Below are 21,787 nucleotides of genomic sequence, written 5' to 3'. Positions count from 1 at the left end.
TGGTTTGTTCCTTTTAGAGACTTGCTTTAAGCTTTGATGGTGCTGGTCCAGAGCAGCCTTTAGTCTCAGGCTCACTTGACTCCAGTACCGAGGCCGTCCCCTTCCTGGGATGCTACTTGATGAGCCACGACGGGGTGGTCCTTCCATGCTGGAGGGTGGGAACACGAGCTCTTCTCAGCCCCTTGTGAGCTCTGGGATTGTTCTGCCTGCCTCCTTCCAGCAGGCCTTTTGCTTTCCCCACAGCGCAGAACTTAGCCGAAGCCTAAGAAGGAACTCGCTGCAGATCTGGGCAGCTCCCTCCTCCCCGGTCCTCACGCCTATGGATTCTGGCCATTTGGCCTTTCTGAGCTGAAGCCTCTGCCTTCATCTCAGAGAAACTGGGCTTCGTGACTGTGACCTGGGGCAATCCCTGGGCCCTTGCTTTTGTTTGCCCTCTCTCAGGGTCACTCTCCCGTGTTGCCTGTTGTCTGGTCCAGTGCCTCATAACCATTGTTTTATATGGTTTGCCTACTTTTCTAGTTGCTTGAATCAGGAGGGTAGATCCAATCCCTCCTGGCTGGAAGGTGTTATACTTTTTTTTTTTTTTTTTTTTGCTCTTTAGGGCTGTACTTGTGGCATATGGAGGTTCCCAGGCTAGGGGTTGAATCGGAGCTGCAGCTGCTGGCCTACACCAGAGCCACAGCAACTCGGGATCCGAGCCGCATCTGCGACCTACACCACAGCTCACGGCAACACCGGATCCTTATCCCACTGAGCGAGGCCAGGGATCAAACCTACAACCTCATGGTTCCTAGTTGGGTTCGTTAACCACTGAGCCGTGAAGGGAACTCCTGGAAGCTATACCACCTAAAAAAGAAGTTGTATTGAGGTGTAATTGATAAGCAGTGAACTGCACGTACGTAAAGTATACAGTTTGATAAGTTTTGAGGCACAAACACACCATGGAACCATCACCACAGTCAAGACAGCGTTCACGTCCTTCACCCCAAATGTTTTCTCCTGCCCCTTTGTCACCCTCCTGTCCCTCTCTTCTCCCACCCTTCTCCCTGGGCAGCACTGAACTGCTCCCTGTCTCTGTAGATTAGTTTGCACTTGCTAGAATTTTATGTAAATAGAATTGCAAAATCTATACTCTCTTTTTGTATGACTTCTTTCCGTCTGCATAATTGTTTTGCGATTCTTCCGTGTCGTAACCATCTGTGGTTCCTTTCCTCTTACTGTTGAGTAGTTTTCCTCTGTAGGAATATGAATGTACCACAATTTGCTTACCCACTCCTCTGTTTTGCTGTTTGGCCATGGCAAGCAGCAGCTTCCTGTGGGATCTCAGTTCCCAGCCCAGGGATCGACCTCAGGCCTCAGTGGTGAAAGCACCGAATCCTAACCACGAGACCACCAGGGAACTCTCCCTGCTCCCCATTCAGCTGTTAGTGGACATTTGGGTTGTTTCCAATTTGTGACCATCGTAAACAAAGCTGCCATGAACATTTGTGTGTAAGTCTTTGTATGGACATGTGTTTCCATTTTCATGGCTAAATACTGAGGAGTAGAGTAACTGAATCTATGTTAGGTGTATATTTGTTCTTCGGCACCTGCCAAACTGGCTTCCACAGCGGCTGTATAACCTCACATCCCACCACCCATGTAGTTGCAGCGTCTTCACACCCTCACCAGTAGTGGGCATGGCCACTTTTTGTAGTTTACTCATTTTAACAGGTATAGATAGGGTGGTGTCTTTTTGTGATTTTTTTTTTTTTCTTTTTTGGCCGCTCCGTAGCATAGGGAGTTCCCGGGCCAGGGAACGAATCCATGCCACAGTTGTGACTTACGCTATAGCTGCGGCAACGCCGGCTCCTTTAACCCACTGTGCCAGGCCTGGGATTTGATCCTGAGTCCTGGCGCTGCAGAGACACAGCCAGTGCATTGCGCCACAGTGGGAACTCCTCTCTTTTTGTGATTTTAATTTGCATTTCCCTAGTATCTAATGGTGTTTGGCAGCTTTTCTAGTGCTTACTCTGCCACCTGCATGTCTTCTTTGGTGAAGTGTCTTTTCATATCCTGTGCCCATTTTTTAATAGATTGTCCATTTCTTATTGTTGCGTTTCAGGAGTTCTTTATATTCCGGACACAAGTCCTTTATCAGATGTGTTTTGCAAAGATTTCCTCCCAGGCTGTGGCTGGTCTTTCCATTTTCTTGCCACTGCTCTTGGGAGAGCAGATGCTTTTAATTTCCATGAAGTTCCCATGACACTTTTTTATACTGCTCTTGCTCTGCATGGTTTCCCTCCCATGCTGGGCAGCTTGGTCTCCGTATCTCTGCCGACAGCCTCCTGCAGAGCTGGGCTCAGCGTCTGGCAGCCGGTCAGCACTCGGCCGAAGTTTGCTGGCTGAGTGCCTCTCAGCTGTGTGGCAGCCCATCCCCCACCCCGCGCCCGCGCTGCCCGTCCTTCCCTTCACAGGGGCTCCGCAGGGAAGGTGCTATCGCCGTGGGCGGAGGTGCCGGGCTCCCGAAGGCTGGGGGCTCGTGGGCGAGCTCTTTGCCTTACAGGTTGCTGGCTTCCCTGACGGGCTTCCTTCTGGGAGCCCCTCCATGTGTTGGGGAGCAGAGAAGTGGTGGCTCGCACCCCACGCTCCTTCACTCCTTGGTCCGTGTGGTGGCTGGGGAGACCACCCCACTGAGCCCTGCTGGGGGCCTCCGTCTCTGTCTTCCTAAAAGAGTGGGACTCTGGATTCAGAGGAATTTAATTCCTTCTTCTGTTGCTTGCAAATGCTTTTATTTACTTATTCACTGTCCCTTCTGACGAATACTTCTGAAGCCCTTCTTAGACACCAGGCCCTGTGGTTCTTATGGAGAACACAGTGGTGAACCAGCGAGTGTGGCTGCTGTGGAGGGAGGTGAAGGCAGCATGACGGGCGTTTTTTCGTTGTTGTTGTTGTTTTTCTTTTTAGGGCCGAATGGATGTTCCCAGTCTAGGGATGGAATCGAAGCTTCAGCCGCACGGCCTACACCACAGCCACAGCAACACCAGATCCGAGCCACACCTGTGACCTACACCACAGCTCACAGCAATGCCGGATCCTTAACCCACTGAGCAAGGCCAGGGATTGAACCCGAAACCTCATGATTCCTAGTCGGATTCATTTCCTCTGTGCCATGACGGGAACAACTTGAAAGAAAGACTTTTCGTGTGTGTGTGTGTGTGTGTGTGTGTGTGTGTATGATTTGTGATTGTGGAGTGAACCAGGGGTGGTGGTACAGGGGTCACCAGCTAACATGATCCGGGAAAGCTTCTCTGAGGAATGAACATCAGAACTGAGGCCTGAAGAGCGAGAAGGAGTCAGCTCTGCAAAGGTCTGGGGCAGGAGTGCTCCAGGTAAAAGGAACAGCATATGCAAAGGCCCTGAGGTAGGAAAAAGCTTACAGGTTTGAGGAGCAGAAAGCAGATCAAGGTAAGGTGGACCAGGTGGGCAGGGACCAGATCGTAAGGGGCCTTGAAGGCCGCAGAAAGGAATTTAGATTTTATCCCAAGTGCAGCGGGGAACACCGAAAGGATTTTTAAGTGGGAGATTGACACGATCAGATGGACGTTCTTGGAAGATTGCTCTGGCCACTGAGGGAGTGAGTTGCAAGGGGGAAAGCTGGGATGCTTGTTAGGAAGCTGTTGCAGTAGCCCCAGCAAGGATAATGTGGGTCGAATTATGACATGTTGGCCGTGGGGATGGAGAAAATTGGAAGGTTTTACGATGTATTTTGGAGACAGAGCCAGGATGAGCTGTCGGACTGGATGTGGGGCTTGAGTGAAAGGGACGCCTGGGCAGCTGTGTGTGGCCATTGATTAAGATGAGACCAGGGGAGGACTGGGGCTGGGAGTGGGGGACGTGGCCTGATTGGGTGGGAGGGGCCCCAGGGGAGGAACGATGCCAGGGCACTGCTCCTGCCCAGGTGTGGCTGGTGGCCCATTTCCAGAACCAGTGAATGTGGGCTATGGAGTACACTTGGGGAGCAGGCCGCGGAGCTCAAGTTCAGCACCCGAGGCCCAGGTGCCTGCGGGACCCCCGGGGAAACTGCCTTGTGGGGGCGATGCTGCTGGGTTTATAGCCTGCGGGTACAGGTCTGTCTTTGGTGAGGGGGCAGCGGGGGGTGGGGGGAGCAGCTGGTTGGTGTTCTGGTTTGGCAGCAGTCAGTTTGCTGCACTTAACCTGCAGCCCCTCGTTTCCAGATACGTGCCCTCCAAGCAGGGCTCCTCATGAAATGGTCTCTTTCCGATATTTTTTCATCATAAGACAATTTTAACATAAAAGCAATGTTAATAAAAACCAAACGTCAGTTCAGGCCTTCCAGTAAATCATATTGGATTAGATGCTGCACCGAAATGAACATTCCACAGTGGAAAGGGTTGACCGGTGGGAGGAAGGCGCTCGTTGTGATTCACTTGGGCCCCGTCATGAAGCCTGGTTCATGTCTGTAGGTGCATATGCAGCCTCCTCGCCTTTGTCAGGTCTGCGGGCCCCGGCCCGGGGCAGGGGGGTGAGTTTTGCCACTTTGTCTTCTTAAGGGTTCCCGCCCACTCACCTGCCCCTTTCACTTATCATTGCTTACGCAACAGGAATCTTGGGCTTTTTGCGTTTTTTGTTTTGCTGAGAAGTTACTGGAACATGGATGAGAGGTATGGGAAAGGCCAAAAGGTAATGAGGAAAAGGGGGGCTTTCTCCGTGCAGAGACTGGCAAAAATAGCACTTTGGGTCTTGACTGACACATAATCAGAACTGGAAGTACACTGGAAATTGGCCCAACATCTGGTCAGCTTTCGAAATAGTTGGTCTCTAGTTTTCCAAAGCTGGCGATGCTTGCACAACTCCAGCCAAGGAGCCCAAAAGAAAAACATCTTTTGACCATTATTTACCCGGCAGTGTTGTGGTCTCTTTGTTGCAGGTTTGTATGCCTGCTTCTTTCCACGCTGCCCTGGTCGAGGTCTTGTCTTTTCCATGCCTGTCCCAACTGGGGGCCACCGCTAAGGAGGAAGGATCCAGACACCAGAACTTGGAGGGGAAGGAAGCTTAGGAGCTGGTCCCTGACATCGCCAAGCCACACCCTTCTCTTCTCTGTGGGATTCTCTCAGTTGGTCAGCGGGGCCTCCTGAGTTTATTGGGTGGGAGCCATGGCAGGGGAGCCCCGCTCTGGCTCTGACTCACGGGGGCGGCGCAGGATCTGACCCCTCCAGGAAGCACGCGGGCTGCTGGAGTGCAGACGCCCCAGCACAGCTTCCCAGGCCATGTGAAGGGTGTCTGGGTTTCTCTGGAATTTGTCTGTCACTCGGCACTTAAGGCTTGAAGCAAATAGGACCGTATATTATCTACAGTGTTTATTTCAGTCCGAGGGGAACAGCGAGTGCAGGCACTCGACAGGTTTGTAGCAAAACCCGCCTCTCAGTGACTGGAAACCTGCGCCTGTCTGTCTCTCTGCCTGCCTGTCCATCCGTCCACCTGCACGTGTGCCATGTCCCTTTCACTCACATGTCCTTGTCATGTTGTCACATTGACCTTGTACATTCACAGCTGCCAGCCAGCGTTCTGTTTGGACTGGGAAGAATGTCTTGGCAGAAGAGAGACGGGGAGGAAATGAGGCCCTGCAGGAACTTTGGGGAAAGAACAGAGATGTTTGGGGAAGTTTTCCGCAAAGTTTTGCCGTGTGTTGTGTGGACTGGGCCCTGCTCTGCCCCCTCCCTGGCTGTGGGCAGGTCTCCTTCACACAGAATGGGTGGCACTATGGAGTCTGTTTGGCAGGAGGTGCTGGAAGCGCGGAGGTCACCTTGGGTGGCCAGTGGGCTGGAGACCACCCTAGAGTTGGCCAGAACACAACCAGATCATGTCCCTCCAGGGGTCCTGGCATCCAGGCCCGGCCTGGCCCTCCCCCCACATCTGCCTCATCACTTCCTCCCTCGGGCCCCCACCTGCCCTCTGCAGGCTCCTCCACACTCCCTGCCCTGCCCTTGGCCTGCCAGGTCCTGCTGGTCCCAGAATCCAAGCCAAGCTGCTCGTCACCAAGCTGCTCATCCCTGAGCTGTCCTCAGACAGCTCAGCCTGGCTTCTCTGGGCCTTCCAGCGTAGCTCAACGTGAGCTCTGGGTCGGTTGTTCTCGCATCTGTCGTTTTGTTCCTCTTTTGCTCCTTGTGTAGCACAGCCGAGGTGGAAACACATCAAGCCGTGTTCACAGTAAAAATCCCCATCAGCGCGAGGTAGTGACAGGTGACGGCTGTTGAACGTGAGCGCAGGCGTCGTCACTGTGGCCTGACAGCCATTCCTGTCCTTATTCCCATTGCACTTGTAAGGAGACTGAGGGTCAGAGAGGTCAGGTGTCAAAACGGAATGCCTCCATCGCCGTCGCTGCAGTGGGAAAGGAACCCCGGAGAGCAGGAGCCCGAGGCAGGAGGAGGCCCCGCAGGGAGGGGCGGCCGCCGACAGCCCCCCCCACCGCCGCGGGCCCCTCCCCTGCTGCCTTGGGCTCCCCGCGGTGCGGGCGCACTCTCCCCACCCGGACCCTGTCCACCTTTGGAACCGCCATTTCTAACTATGCTTCTTCCTTGCTCTGTGACCTTGGGGTTGTGGCTTGACGTCTCTGGGCCGTAATTTCCTCCCTAAGGAAGAGGTTGCATTGGCATCTGGTCCTGGGACGTTCTCGAAGTGTCGCCATGCCCGGGGTCTCCCCGCTTCACAGAGAGTGCAGCTGCTGGCCGAGGAAGGGCAGGGTAACCTTGGCAGGTTTTCATCCTCCCGAGAGATGATTTTGCCACAGATTTCCTCGTTTCTGACAAATTCTAAGCGAGTCAGGGCAAAAACAGGAAAGAGACAAAGAGAGAACTCGCCACAGACATTCAGGAGCTGATCGGAGCCTGTGTCTCCCTGGTCCTCCTCCGCATCTGGGCTCCTTCTGCCACCTGCTTGGAAGCAGGATGCCGGCTGGTGGGTCAGCAAGTTGGGTTATGCGCCGGGCAGGCCCAGGAGCCATTTTTCTCCCCAGAGCCACCGAGCGACAGTTTCCCTGGGAAAAAAACAAACGCCGGAAAGATTCAGTAGACATTCTTCTTGCCATGTAATAAACCAGAATGCTTTAGAGTTAGGCCTTTAGTACCAAAATGGGATACCGAGTCCACAAATTAAATGTTCATCGCAATCAGATTTTTTGACGAAGCCATGTCGCTGAGGCGTGAGTGGGGACCTAGCCCATTCCAGCCCTCAGCCCCTCGCCTCACCCCTGTCATCTCCTTGGCATGACTGAGCCTCCGGTTCGGAGCTGGAAGGAATTCAATAAAGCAAGATATATTGTTATGGTTTATTACGTCAACATGTGAGCTTGGGAGTTACTTAGAATCCAGACAATCAGCTCTTCACTGCTATCTTCCACTATTTTGTCAAGGTTCTAAATGAAGCGTCCTCGAGTCCTCAAGGGGCCGTATTTCAAGAGTTCCCAGAAGTGCCACCTTCCCCCCTTTGGTGGAATAACAGGAAAAGACGTGCTTCAGGCACAAACAATCCTTCCAGCTCTTCAGGCTTGGAGCGAGCAAAATGTTTGTCTCTGCTAGCTGTGCTCAATGGGAGGAGAAGGCTTTGGAACATTCTCATCCCACACCAGCCCAGCAAAGTGGCCCCAGCAGGTCATCCAGGCTCTGCTCAGGGAAAGGGATGCTCTGTTCGGTTACCCTGGATGCTCCCTCTCTCCTTTTCTGCCCACCTCTCCTGTCCTGCCTTTCGTCTTTTATTTTTTGCTTGTTTAGGGCCGAACCCGCAACACATGGAAGTTCCCAGGCTAGGGGTTGAATCGGAGCTGTAGCTGCTGGCCTGTGCCACAGCCACAGCCACGGCAATGCGGGATCCGAGCTCCATCTACGGCCTACACCACAGCTCACGGCAATGCCAGATCCTTATCCCACTCATGGAGGCCAGGGATTGAACCCATGTCCTCATGGGTATTAGTCGGGTTTATTACCGCTGAGCCAAGAAGAGAGCTGCCTGTCTTTGTCTTTTAAACGCTATCAGATTTCACTGGAGGAAGAACGATGCCTCTGCCTCCTAAAGATAGAGTGCTCTGTTGGTTTTGCTGAACCTGCAGCTTTATGGGTCCAGCGCTGGGCTGCCGCCCATGTGCTTCTGCGGGGGACCCGGCTCTCCCAGGTGGGTGGTAGGAGCTGGAGGGCATCGTGGGCATGACCGTAGTTTCCTCTCTGTCTGGTGTTTTCCTTGGTGTGGGGTGTCTCACACAGGGTGGCCTTGGGGCGCACAGACCTGGCCAGAGGTGGTAGAGAAGTTACCACTCTTCCGTCCCCTTCCCACTCCCTCTGATGTGTCACCTCACCATTCAGGCTGGTGTGACCTCGACACCTCTCACATACATACGCCTGCCAGTTGCTCTTTTTTTTTTTTTTCTTCTGGCCTCACCAGCAGCATGCAGAAGTTTCTGGGCCAGGGATCCAACCTGAGCTATAGCAATGACAATGCCAAATCCTTAACCGCTAGGCCACCAGGGAACTCCCCTGAACCCCTGACACAGAGCAGGCCTTTGGCCACAGAAAGTAGCCAATCAACAGCTAAAATGTAAAAACATTGTTGCTCTCAATATTGCAGCAATTCAGGTTTCCGGTTTACAAGTCTTGATAGAAAGTGTATGTTTTAATGTATTTACTGAAGTTCCGTTGACAGAACCTTCTGCGGTGCGTTACAGTACAGGTCGCACCCAGCTGTGGAGTGCGGAGATGGGGTGTGGACGGCCGAGGTTGAGGAAGCCCCTCGCGAAGGGCCCTTTCAGGATGCGGGGGCTCCCCGCCAGGTGGCTCTGCTCACAGCTCGGCCCTTCTCTCCATTCCAGGCATGGATCCTGAGAAGCTGGAGCGGATCCAGCTCCCAGTGCCCAGCGCAGCCGAGAAGACCGCCTACAACCACCTTCTGGCCGAGAGGCTTATCAGGATCATGAACAGCGCCGCGCAGCCAGGTGCCCAGGATCCTTGCTGGCTGCGCTTGGGGGCGGTGGAGTCCCAGGGACCCGGCCCCACACCAGGCACCAGGGTGGGGCTTCTAGACCTGGCCCTTCTGGGAGTCCAGGCAGATCTCAGCCACCTGCCTTGCCACACTCTGGAGTCCTGGGCCACCACAGCCTCCTGCCCAGCTGTGGCTTCATCTCTGGGTCCCCGCCCCCCAGCCCCCGTAGTGTTTGTGTCAGACCCCCTCTTCCTTCTTGGCCCTTTCTTCGGTTTGGCCAGTGGCTGTAGCTCTCCTCCTGGGTGGCCCACGGCCACATTTGAGCATGAACTAGGCTGAGGGTGTGAGCGAGGGCAAGGTTGGAAGGTTTGTGTTGAGCGCTCTTATAACACGAGACGTGCTTGGCTTCTGGCTCTTGTCAGCCTAGTTCTGAGATTTTGGCCAGCACGGACCTGCAGCCACAGCAAGGGCTCGTAGCAGCAGGGACGATGACCCTGCACGGTGGTTCTCAGCTGAGGGCATCTGGTGATGTCCAGAGACATTTTTGGCTGTGACACCTTTGAGGGGGGTGCTCCTGCAGCTGTGAGGAGAAGGCCAGATGCTGCCAGACGTCCTGTGGTGCACAGGATGCCCCACGCAGAGGATTTGGGGGCCCCAAGTGTCAGCAGCACCGAGGCTAGAAACCCTGACTGCAAGGCAGAGAGGAGGCCATCAGGCGTGCGTGAGTGCACAGGACGGGGCTCCATGAGCCGTGGCCCGGTGGGGAGAGAGCTGCAGAGCTGAGCTGCCGCCAGCAGTCCGGGGGCGGGCCCCAGACAGGCTCAGGAGAGGGGCAGCCATGGGGGCTTGGGCTGGCCGGGAAGGACCTCGGGAGTCAAGGGGAGCGGGGACCGAACCCACAGGGTGACTGCGGAAAGTGAGCCCAGGGGCTTCAAGAACTGGTTCGTGGCCACAGGGTGTCACCAGGGTATCAGTAAACTCAACAAAGGTTTACTGAGCGCCTCCTGCATGCCGGCCGCTGTATGCGAGTGACAGACATGGATCCTGTCCTCCAGGGGCCCTGGATGGAGGTCTCGGAAGTCCCAGCAGTCTGGGACTCCATGAGGAGATGGAATCTAGACGTCAGAGCGGGGCCAGGGCCCAGCTGACACACAGGAGAGAAGAGGGAAGAAGAGAGAAGAGGGGGTATCTAGGATGGAGGCCTGGGCCGCTGCTGGTCTCCGAAGGCCGTGTGGAGCCTGGGCCAGGCCCTTGTGGGCAGAAGGCCGGAGGGAGGTGTCTCGAAAGAGTGGGTGGCTCAGCGGGCCCAGTTCCTGCCGGAGGTCCGGTCCGGGGGGAGTGGGAGCTGCGTGGGCCTGCGTGGCTCAGCCATGGGAAGGTGGAGGAGGGTGGCCTGGGCCCTGGGGGAGGAAGCTCAGGGTGCGGAAGATTGGCAGGCCCTCGGAGGGTGGGGTATAGAGCAGCCCGGACTTCTGAAGAGCAGAGGCTGGGGCAGCTCGAAGAAGTCGGGAAGCTTCGATGAGAGACAGGCCAGTGGGAGGAGCGTCAGCAGCGTGGCTGGAGCCTGTAGAAGGGCCTCGGTGGAAGTCAGTCCCCTGCCCTGGAGGCAGCAGAAGGGGTGTTTGGCCCACAGTCGGGCTCGGGGCGGGGCAGGCGGGATGGAGGAGCCCTGAACGAGGCGAGGGTAGGCAGCAGGTGCGGAAGCAGTGCTGGGGCTGGGAGAATGGCCGCGCCAACACTCACCAGCTCTGCTTGGCAGCCCTGGGCCAGGTCGGGCTCAGGAAGGCCTGATTTTGCTTGTATGTAACCTGCTCATTTGTGGGCAGAGGGATTCCCTCTTCTCACCCGTTCCTCCCCAACGCACAAGGCATTAAAGGCCAGACGGGTGTGTGCCACGGTGTGTCTGCCTCGATTTGTCCCCCAATGGCCCATCCTGGTCCCTGGTGTTTTCCAAGGCCTCAGAGGTGTGGCCTGGAGGCTTCCCACTCTCCTGACCCCTCCTTCCGTGTGGAAGCTTCACTCCAGAAATGAGCTCGGAGACCCCGGGGAGAGTATGCTCGGAGCAGGATGCCCTTCAGTCAGGCAGACGCAGGTGCCTCTGGGGACGATGCCAGGTGTGGGTTTTGGCCTTCAGGGCACCTGGAGTCCCCCACGGCCCAGAGTGAGACTTGGGACGAGTCACTTCACTGTTTAAACCTCTGGCTTTAGAGCACCCACTGCAGTGGGGTTTAGAGCGACCCCTTGAGGGAGGTCTAGGGGGCACCCAGACTGGCCTGGCTCACAGTGGAGCAGTGGGCCGCGTTAGTCAGAACTTGGCTGCACGTGGCAGAAGCCCAGCTTGGACTCACTCAAACAATACAAACGGAAATAAACAAGACCCTTGGCTTCTGAAACTTGGAGTCTGTTGGGCCCTGGCCTGAGGCACAGCTGGATCCTGGGCTCAGTGTTTTCCAGCCTGTCTCTGGGCTCCTTGGCCTTTTGCCTGCAGCTCCGGCCGCCCTCTGCTCTGTCGGGGCCCTAGACTTGCCAAGGGAGAGACGCTGGGCAGCCCGGTGGCGAGGGAGGACTTGGGGGGGGTCGGCGGGAGGGGACACAAGAGTGAGAATGCCGGTGAGGCAGCCACTGTGGGTCACAGTGCTCACACCGTCAGGGCCCCACTGCCATCCCTGTGCTCTCTGCAGCCCAGCGCACGGAGGCAGGCTCCTGTCCAGTGGCTCCAGCAGGCTGTGGAATGAGCCTTAGTGGCTGTGACTGGCATCCTTGTGGGTCTCCTGCCCCATCACTGTGACCAGGGGACTGGATCACCCTGACCAGCCTGAGGGGTGTGCCCCCACCCTGGGCCAGGGGAAGCAGGACCAGCCCCATCCAAATCACATGTCTGGCAGCAGGGCTGGTGGTTTTTTGAAGGAAGGCGGGGAGCGAAGGGATGCTGGACAGGCAAAGCAACCACCATTGCCCCTTTTGAGGCCTCAGTAATAAATAGTGTCCCCTTTCTCTTGCACCGCCACCAATAAAGGGATTGGGGGAAGGATTTGGTACAGGCCGTTTTGATGGGAACATTCAATTATAATTGATTGGGAAAGAGGTTGGCACGTGAGGGTGTCATTTGTGTCCTCACTGGGTGCCGGGAGGTGGGGGGCTGTCAGCTGACCCGGTGACCTTCGGCGGCGGGGGAGGACAGGAGACTGTAGGTAAGGCGTACCCAGGCTGATGCTGTGTGCTCTGCAGATGGGAAGATCCGGCTGGCCACGCTGGAGCTGAGCTGCCTGCTGCTGAAGCAGCAAGTCGTCACCAGCACGGGCTGCATCATCAAGGACGTGCACCTGGCCTGCTTGGAGGTGAGGGCCCGCCTTCGTCCCGTGCCCGGGCCCCCGGGAGAGAGGGAGGAGGTCGGAGAGGATGGATCCAGATTGCGGCCTGGCCCCTGGAGCTGGGCCCCTCGCCCCTGCCACCGCCTCCCCACGTGGTCCACAGAACTGCCTTCTGCTTTGATGAGCCTGAGGAGCCCTCCCAGTTAGTGAATTTTACCAGTTTCTCTTATAATTATTTGACTCCAGGATTATTTTTCTTCTCTTTCTTTTTTTTTTTTTTTTTTTTTTTTTTTGGCCATGCCCATGGCATGCAGAAGTAGTTCTTGGGCCAGGGATGAAACCTGAGCCACAGCAGTGACCCAAGCCACAGCAGTACAATGCTGGATCCTTAACCTGCTAGGCCATTAGGAAACTTTCTTTTTGTATTACAAAAGTTTTATACATGCACAAACATACATTTATTTATTTATGGTTTAGCATGCTACCATGTGCATTCGTTGTTTTAAATAGCTTTTGTTTTCCCTCTTATTTTCCATGTTGTTTTGTTTTGTGTTTTTCTTTTTCAGGCCACACCTGCAGCATATGGAAGTTCCCAGGCTAAGGGTCAAATTGGAGCTGCAGCTGCCAGCCTACACAACAGCCGCAGCAATTTGGGATCTGAGCCACATCTGTGACCCACACCGCAGCACTGCAGTATGAGATCCTTAGCTCACTGAGTGAGGTCAGGGATTGAACCCACACCCTCACAGACACTATGTCGGGTTCTTAACCCACTGAACCACAATGGGAACTCCTGTTTTCTGTGTTTTAGAAAAGTTAGAACGTGCAGAGAGGTAAAAAGTAACGACAGCCGATGCTTTGGTGTGTGTCTTTCCAGATACATACATCTGCTCCCACATGCATTTATATTTTTTTATTTAATTTTTAAAATTTTTTCCCATGTACAGCATGGGGATCAAGTTATTCTTACATGTATACATTTTCCCCCACCTTTTGTTCTGTTGCAACATGAGTACCTAGACAAAGTTTTCAATGCTACTCAGCAGGATCTCCTTGTAAATCTATTCTCAGTTGTGTCTGATAAGCCCAAGCTCCTGATCCCTCCCATTCCCTCCCCCTCCCATCAGGCAGCCACAAGTCTTTTCTCCAAGTCCATGATTTTCTTTTCTGAGGAGATGTTCATTTGTGCTGGATATTAGATTCCAGTTAAAAGTGATATCATATGGTATTTGTCTTTTTCTGACTCATTTCACTCAGTACGAGAGTCTCTAGTTCCATCCATGTTGCTGCAGATGGCTTTATTTTGTTCTTGTTTATGGCTGAGTAGTATTCCCATTGTGTATATATACCACATCTTCCTAATCCAATCATCTGTTGATGGACGTTTAGGTTGTTTCCATGTCCTGGCTATTGTGAATAGTGCTGCAATGAACACCACATGCATTTATAAATGGATTGTTCGTTTTATAGAAGCAGAGGCACCTTAGCCATATTTTAGAAGCTGCTTCCCACACAAGTAACTGTACATTAGCAACGCTCCGTGTCCTCACATTGAATCGTCTGTCCGTTGCTGTTTTTATTTTGAGCTCGTTCCCCCCACCCCGCGCTCCTTTTTTTTGAAGAACTGCTTTAGAGTGTGAGGATGTGAGCCCGGCGCCCGTCCTGTAGACTCAGACTTGGGAACTGACTTTCCTCCGAGGAACCCGCCTCCCTCACGCCTTCCCTCTCTCTCACCAGGGCGCCAGAGAAGAAAGTGTTCACCTGGTGCGGCACTTTTATAAGGTAAATTGCCCGAGCCCAGGGCGCGCCGTGCGTCGTAGAAACAGGACTGTCGTGTCTGCCGCTGTCTCTCCACTTGTGGCTCCTGAACCGAAATGTTCGGTCTCATCCCCTCTGAGCGGTGGGCTCTGCACGTTGCCCCCCCGTGTTCTCTTAGCGGTACAGCTGTGACCACGCACCCCTCGTCGGTGACGGTGTATTTATCAACTATAGAGGAACTCGATGATGGATTTACATGTAAATTATGAATTATATTCAGATATATACACATGAAGTTATGTGTTCTCGAATGGTATATACTTACACATCAAAAAATGACCGAAGAGTTCCCGTCGTGGCTCAGTGGAAATAAATCCAACCATGAGGTTTTGGGTTCGAACCCTGGCCTCGTTCAGCGGGTTAGGGATCCGGCGTTGCCGTGAGCTGTGGTGTAGGTTGCAGACGTGGCTTGGATCCCTCGTTGCTGTGGCTCCTATTCGACCCCTAGCCTGGGGACCTCCATATGCCACAGGTGCAGCCCTAAAAAGGACAAAAGACAAAAAAAAAAAAAAAAAAAAAGACTGAATGACGTGAATTTATGGACTATGCATGTGTATTATTTATATCCATGTACAGGCAGACCTCAGGGATGTTGCAGGTTTGGTTCCAAACTACTGCAATAAAGCAAATCTCACCATAAAGGGAGCCCCATAAATGTTGTGGTTGCCCAGTGCCTATCTAAGTTGTATGTACATGGCACTGCAGTCTGTTGAATGTGAGAGCGATGTGTCTAAAAAAAAAAAAGGTACTCACCTTAACTAAAGGTACGTTATTGCTAAAATATGCTAACCATCACCTGACAACACAAGGTTGCCCTAAACCTTCACTTCGTTAAAAAAAAAAAAAAATGCAATATCTATGAAGCACAGTAAAGCAGAGCAGCATAAAATGAGGTACGCTTGTAGGCTGAGAACTCCTCAGGCTTCTAAACACTTAGCGGGAATTTCATGAGATGCGTAAAGGACCCCGGTGACTGTCAGAATCTGGAAAATGTGCAGCTTCCTCTTCCGTTTCCAGGCGATTGGTTGTGAGCTGTCTCCCTGTGATGGTTTTGTTTAGCACTTTTCTGAAGGCATAATCTTAGGCAGGGCTCTTCATCTATCAGCAGCAGTAGCTTAAGCCTCGCTTCTAACAGTCTGAGTAGTTTTCTGATCTTTTGGCCTCCGCATCGGATCCCTCCAGATCCAGTTAGCGATGATCCCCCCCTTAAGATTTGGCCCACGAAGAGATCCTCCAGCAGAAAAGGTGTCACATTGCCTTTTCCACACTCACTTGCACTTTCATTATTTGTACTCTCTTTATTATTTTTTGCTTTTTAGGGCCACACCTGCGGCATAGGGAGGTTCCCAGGCTAGGGGTCCAATCGGAGCCACAGCTGCCAGCCTACACCACAGCCACAGCAACATGGGATCTGAGGTGTGTCTGCAACCAACACCACAGCTCACGGCAACACCAGATCCTTAACCCACTGAGCGAGGCCAGGGATCAAACCCGAAACCTCATGGTTCCTAGTTGGATTCATGTCCGCTGCACCACAGCGGGAACTCCCTGTAATCTCTTTAAACTGCTGTGAATGCTATGCCTGTGTGCACAGGGGTCTTTTTCTTTGCATGCAGCTTTTTAAGCCATTGTCCATGACTCTCAGTGTTTGTTGAGCTAAAACCAGGTCATGTAATCTGGAAACATACCTCGCCAGGCTCAGCTGACCCCGTGCAGCTGCACCACAGGGGATATGCCCAGACGAGGTTACACCCCTGGGCGCCCCACACACCGGGGCAGAAATCCCAGTCTCCCTTAGAACAGCCCAAACCACACTTGGCCTCGAAGTGAGGCTGCATGTCCTCAGCAAAGTCGTCTTTGAAGCTCTTTCCAGTACAACTGCTCTTGGTTTATTTCCTCTCGTGGAAAGTTTCCGGATTGCAAAAGCAGAAAGACATATAGGGAGCTATCTTCCCAGACACGTCTTTTTCCTTGGCAAAAGGAGAAGTGCATTTCAGTTGCAGCTTCCTTCTCCCAACCCAGATTGTTCTCTCTCTTATCCTGCAAGGTTTGCACTCTACATGTACTATCTCAGAAGCTTTTTGATATTTTCAAGGGTTGTTATTTTTGTGAGTTAGTGCCCGGGTCTCACACCGCACAGAAACAGTCAAGTTTATCTGTAGTTCTGATAACTGTAAAAACACCATAAAGGACCTGTTGCTTTTCCCACCTCGAGTGCATGCATGCGTGCGTGTGTGTGTGTATGTGTGTGTGTGTGTGTGTTTATGAAAGATGGAGAGGGAGAGAGTCAGGACTTAGGAGCCAGGCCAGGCCCGTTCTGACAGCCGTGACGCATTTCCCTGCGTCTCCCCTGCCCTGCCCACTGCGGCCCGCCAGCAGTGCTCACCATCACCATTCGACTTAACTCAGTCTGCACAACGACCCGCACAGATGTGGGTTGACGTCCCAGTCTTGCCGTGAAACACAGGTTACAAGAGGGACGGCCGAGGTTGTCCCCTGTGTACGCACGTGTCTCGGAGCCAATTCCCCCCCGCCCCACACTGTTCTGCAAGGGCTGCAGGAATCACAGAGCCCAGAGGCGCCTCGGAAACGCGGGGCACAAGCTGTGCAAGGGTCGTAGCGTTGAGCGTTTTTAAGCACACGCTTCCTTTCCGAGCCTCGTGGTTTAACAGCATAGCTGAGCGTTATTTTCTCCAGCCGTTCTCAGCAAATAGATGATGTTCGTTACTGGAGCTACCTAACCATTTTTGTATTTTAATTGTATATGAAGTTATTTTTTGTTGTTTTTCATGAACTGCCTTGACGTTAGAAATCTAACTACATGGGCTTGAAGAAAAGGGAGGAAAAACATCGAGGTGCAATTTGATATTGGGGTTTTCGTTTGAGTGTGTGTGTTCGTGTTCACGTGTGTGTTTTACTTCCTGGTGATTTACGAGAACTCGCTAATAAGAAACAGATGGCCCCCAAAGCCGCGAACTGGAGTTTATAATACTTTGTTGTTTATGGAAAAAAAATATGCATAATCTTCTCTTTCCTTCCTTTCATTTGTAGGGAGAAGAAATCTTCTTGGACATGTTCGAAGATGAGTACAGGAGCATGACGGTAAGTGAGCAGCCAGCGTGCATTTGTGGGTCTGCAAAGCTTCCCTGCCCCACCCAGAGAGGACTCGTCCTGTTGGGGGCTTTCTATCCCAATGGGTGGGAAGCTGCACCAAAATCCTGCCTTTTTGTTTTTGTTTTTGTTTCGTCTTTTCTAGGGCCGAACCCTTGGCATATGGAGGTTCCCAGGGTAGGGGTCTAATCGGAGCTGTAGCTGCCAGCCTACACCGCAGCCACAGCAATGCTGGATCATCAACCCACTGAGCGAGGCCGGGGATCGAACCCGCCACCTCATGGTTCCTAGTCGGATTCGTTAACCACTGAGCCACCACGGGAACTCCTGAAATTCTGCCTTTTGATCCCCGCCACTGAAATCTCAGATGACACACACTCCCCCTGAGTTGGACTGAGTCATAAGGTGGGCCAGAAAGGAGTTCCCTGGTGGCCTGGTGATTAAGGATCCGGCATTGTCACTGCTCTGGCTCGGGTTCAGTCTGTGGCCCAGGAACTTCTGGATGCCGTGGGTGCAGCCAACGAGGGAAACAGGTGGATCAGAAAGATTCACTGATATGAATAGCATTTGAGAACCTCTTGTGTGTATGAAATCGTTTAATTCCCATGTCAACCTGATGGGAGTCGCTCCCCTCCCAGGGCCCTGCCCTGCTCCATGTATCCTGCCACCTTTTTCGCCATGCCACTGGGATGTTCCCACATGTGGCTCTTGCTTGAACCCACCGCCAGCCCAGGGTCTTCCTTGTCTCCGTCCAGCAGGCAGAATCATGGGGAAAGACAGTTGCAGAGGATGGCAGCTTGCTCTGCTGTGTTCCCGCGCCTCTGCCCCTCAGTGGACACTCAGTAGATAGATGATAAATGGTCCTTTTCATGGACACGACTCACGAAGAGTAAAGTGATTCGAGATGTTAACAGTAAACCTAAGTGTTTAAAGTCTCCAAAAGAACAAGGCAGGTAACGTGTGCTGCAGGATTCCTTGGCCCATCACCGGGTGTCTGGACGCTGGGCCCCTGCCACATCCTCACTCATGGCCCCGAGGGGTCGCAGAGCTTTTTCAAAGAAAACATGTAAATTGGCATCACTCACCTCCAGAAATGGCCCCCCAGTGCCCAGGGCTCCAGGCGGCGCTGCCTGAGTCATGCGTGTGCACCTCACGCCTGTGATGGCCCCGCCCCATTATTCCTTCAACCCCCCCACCCCAAGTTTCCATTCTTTGGACCGTGAATGGGAGTGAAGTGAGTCGGTTGTCAGCTGCTGTCTCAGGTTATGCCCCTGACGTCCCCTAATGACAGAACTCTGCAGAGTTAGGCTTCTTGTCTGGAAACGTAAGGCTCACATATCACTTGATGATGTGGAAAAGCTCAGGCTCCTACATATCTGCTCAGTTTCTGCTTCTGCTGCTTCCTAACTGCACCCCCGGGCAGGCTGCTGACATTCTGCGCCTTGATTTTTCCATCCGAAATGGGGCCCAAACCACGTGGCTTCCAGGCTGGCTGTGAAATGCCAAAGGGCTGCCTCCTGGAGAGGCTCAGCGCCAAGAATAGTTGATTCCCTCCCGTGGCAGGAAGCTTCCTGGGCTTCGTTTGTCTTAATCACACATTTGCTCTCGTCTTGCACAATGCCTGGCACTCTAGGGAAATATTAAACTGTCATGCTCCCAGCCCTCATACCTGAAAGTTGGTTGTTAGCTAACATGTCAGGAAACTAGCTACGAAGCTCAGTGAAGTGGACACAGGCCCTGGGGTGCTGCCAGGCCAGCCTTCACTTGTGACCCTTCGCTGTTTCTCCTGTCACCTCTTTTGTTGTTGTTGTTGTTGTTGTTGTTGTTATTGTTGTTGTTGTTGTTGCTATTTCTTGGGCCGCTCCCGCGGCATATGGAGGTTCCCAGGCCAGGGGTTGAATCAGAGCTGTAGCCACCGGCCCACACCAGAGCCATAGCAACGCGGGATCCGAGCCGCGTCTGCAACCTACACCACAGCTCACGGCAACGCCGGATCGTTAACCCACTGAGCAAGGGCAGGGACCGAACCCGCAACCTCATGGTTCCTAGTCGGATTCGTTAACCACTGCGCCACGACGGGAACTCCCTGTCACCTCTTTCTTAATGCCGAGGCACAATGAGCATGGCTGTCCTGGAGGGGGCTTGCCAGCAGGGTGGGCCAGGGCCGAGGGGTGGCGAGGGGGTGGATGGCAGGCTGAAAAGGCGGCAGGTGGCTCCCGCACACTGGGCAGACCACCCTAAAGGGCCCACTGGAGAATGGCTGGCCTCCTTACTGGGCGGAGGAGAATGAGACAGTGAGGAAGCAGAGCTTTGTGCAGTGGGGAGGCACCTTCTCCAGGGTGTCTGAGCTGTCACTGCAAATGAAGGAAAATCTGCGGCTTAGAAAGCAGGCGCATCGCTCACGTCTGGCTACCCCGAGGCGTCACCTCAGTCTGAATCGGGGGTGAGCGGCCTCTTCCGTGTGTGTATGTGTGTGTGTGTGTGTGTGTGTGTGTGTGGTGGGAGGCCCGTCATTCCTCCCTCCGCGAGGCCCCCTCCCCGCCACGTCTCTCTTCTAGATGAAGCCCATGAACGTGGAATATCTCATGATGGACGCCTCCATCCTGCTGCCCCCAACGGGCACGCCGCTGACCGGCATCGACTTTGTGAAGCGGCTGCCTTGCGGGGATGTGGAGAAAACGCGGCGGGTGAGTGAGCGGGGACCCCACCTCTCCTGGGCAGCTGCCCTCCAGGGGCATCCAGAGCCACCCTCCAGCCCTCAGAGAGCCGCGCGCCCCGACCAGGCCCAGGCCCAGCTTCCCCTGTGTTAAAGCAGAGATGGCAGTGCCACGGCCTCCGGCCCCGGGGGTGGGGCGGGCCGCCCCAGCCCCAGAGAGGAAGCGGCTTGTGCAGGGGGGCGGTGGGGCAGCGCCGGCGAGGCCTTGCAGGTGAGGCTGCCCTGGAACCTTAGCCCCGAGAGGCCGGCCCCGCAGACGGCGCGGCGCCGGGGTATCTGAGCCACCTGGGGGCGAGGCCCGCGCACCGCAGCTGTGATTCTCCCACGCCGGCTGCGCGGCAGGAGAGGCAGGAGGCAGGCGTGTGAAGAGATTAGTTCTCAGAACCCAGCTGCAGCTTCCGTTATCAGCACTTTTTTTCTGAAGCAGTCTCCCGGGGCTCTTCATGGTACTTTATCTCCCTCGTCAGATCAGGGTTTCTTTCTTAGAAAGCACCATGACCTTTTCCTAGAAAATCATTCCCTGGAGATGGGAAGGTTAGGGGATAGATTAGAGGAATTCATTGCACTCGGCTCCCGTTATCAGCCTGCGTCTTCCCCTGAGCTCATCCGAGTGTAACCAGAGTGGCAGAGCTGCTTTAACTTTGAGATTCTAAAGGAGTTCCCGCTGTGGCTCAGCAGTAACAGCCCCAATGAGCATCCGTGAGGATGCAGGTTGGATCCCTGGCCTCGCCGAGTGGGTTAAGGATCCGGCGTTGCCGTGAGCTGTGGTGTACATCGAAGGCTCGGCTCAGCTCTGGCGTGGCTGTGGTATAGGCCAGCAGCTGCAGCTCCAGTTCCACCCCTAGCCTGGGAACCTCCATATGCTGCAGGTGTGGCCCTCAAAAGACAAAAAAAAAAACAACAAAAAAAGCTTTGAGATTTTGAGAACTGAGATTGACTTGCTGGATCCGCCTCAGACAAGAGGACCCTGTGGCTTTCCTGCTGGCGATTTTGCCTTGGAAGTGGAACGAGGGTGGGGGGCTCAGGAAGTTGGTCCCGTGTCTGAGGTTAGTCCACATTCCCTGCTGTCTGACCAATCCCACAGCCCTCACTGCAGGACACCCCACCCCCACCCCCCGCTTGGAGCCAGTGATGCCCTCCTTCCTCCTGCTCGTGGCCGGGCACACAGTTGTGTCTATGGGTGGCAGTGTTTGCACTGGGCACCCTTGGTGTCAGCTTTTATGGGGGGACTGCTTCTGACAAACGCGTGTCATATCTGCACCACTTCACGGGGTGGACACGTGCACCCCTGGCCTTTTATTGGCTTCAGAGATGGTAAGAGCGACGTCCCACACCTGGTCTGGCTGTCGTATTCCCAGACCAGAGAGGACCTTTACCCCGAAGTCCTCCTCAGCCCCTGAGCTGGAGGGTCCAGAAGGCTGTGGACATGGAGAGCTGCCGCCCGGGTTGCATCCTGGCTTCTTTTTGGCTCACGGTCCATCAGGTTTTCTTAACGGTTCTGTGCGCTCACGTCCCTTGTGATGCAGTGGGTCACTCATATCAGGTCTTCATACGAACCTCCTCACGGCAGTCTGCAGCCACCCTCGGAGGCTGGCACTAGTATGATCCCCATCTTACACTGGAAGAAACTGAGGCACGAAGAGGTTGAGTGATTTGCTCAAGGTCCCCCAGCTCATAAGTAGCAGAGCCAGGATTCAGCCCAGGCAGTGTGGCCACTCAGAGCCCCGCCTCCCACGGCTGCCTTCGTTGTAGTTACTAGCCCGACTCGGTGCTGGCCACCAGGGACACACAGAGCAGCCTCGGTCCTCGAGGAATCCCAGCCTGGAGGGCGGAGTGGGAAGAGACACATGATCCATGGGTTGGG

The 21,787-nt window shown here is 54.1% G+C and overlaps 1 protein-coding gene across 21 annotated transcripts in view; it reads left to right on the top strand.

Moving 5' to 3' along the window:
* CLEC16A (C-type lectin domain containing 16A) overlaps positions 1-21,787 on the top strand; it is a 220,211-nt gene that overhangs the window by 82,091 nt on the left and 116,333 nt on the right. For all 21 annotated transcript variants that reach the window (XM_021086617.1, XM_021086621.1, XM_021086630.1 and 18 more), the window contains 5 exons: positions 8,858-8,980; positions 12,196-12,305; positions 14,016-14,060; positions 17,148-17,198; positions 19,766-19,894. In XM_021086617.1, coding sequence (XP_020942276.1) covers positions 8,858-8,980; positions 12,196-12,305; positions 14,016-14,060; positions 17,148-17,198; positions 19,766-19,894 — 458 coding nt within the window. The remainder of the gene's footprint in view (positions 1-8,857; positions 8,981-12,195; positions 12,306-14,015; positions 14,061-17,147; positions 17,199-19,765; positions 19,895-21,787) is intronic.

Source organism: Sus scrofa, chromosome 3 (genome assembly GCF_000003025.6).
Source record: "Sus scrofa isolate TJ Tabasco breed Duroc chromosome 3, Sscrofa11.1, whole genome shotgun sequence".
NCBI classification, from domain to species: domain Eukaryota; kingdom Metazoa; phylum Chordata; class Mammalia; order Artiodactyla; family Suidae; genus Sus; species Sus scrofa.
The sequence above is the reverse complement of the archived record's forward strand: the minus strand, read 5'-3'. Positions and strand labels throughout refer to the sequence as shown.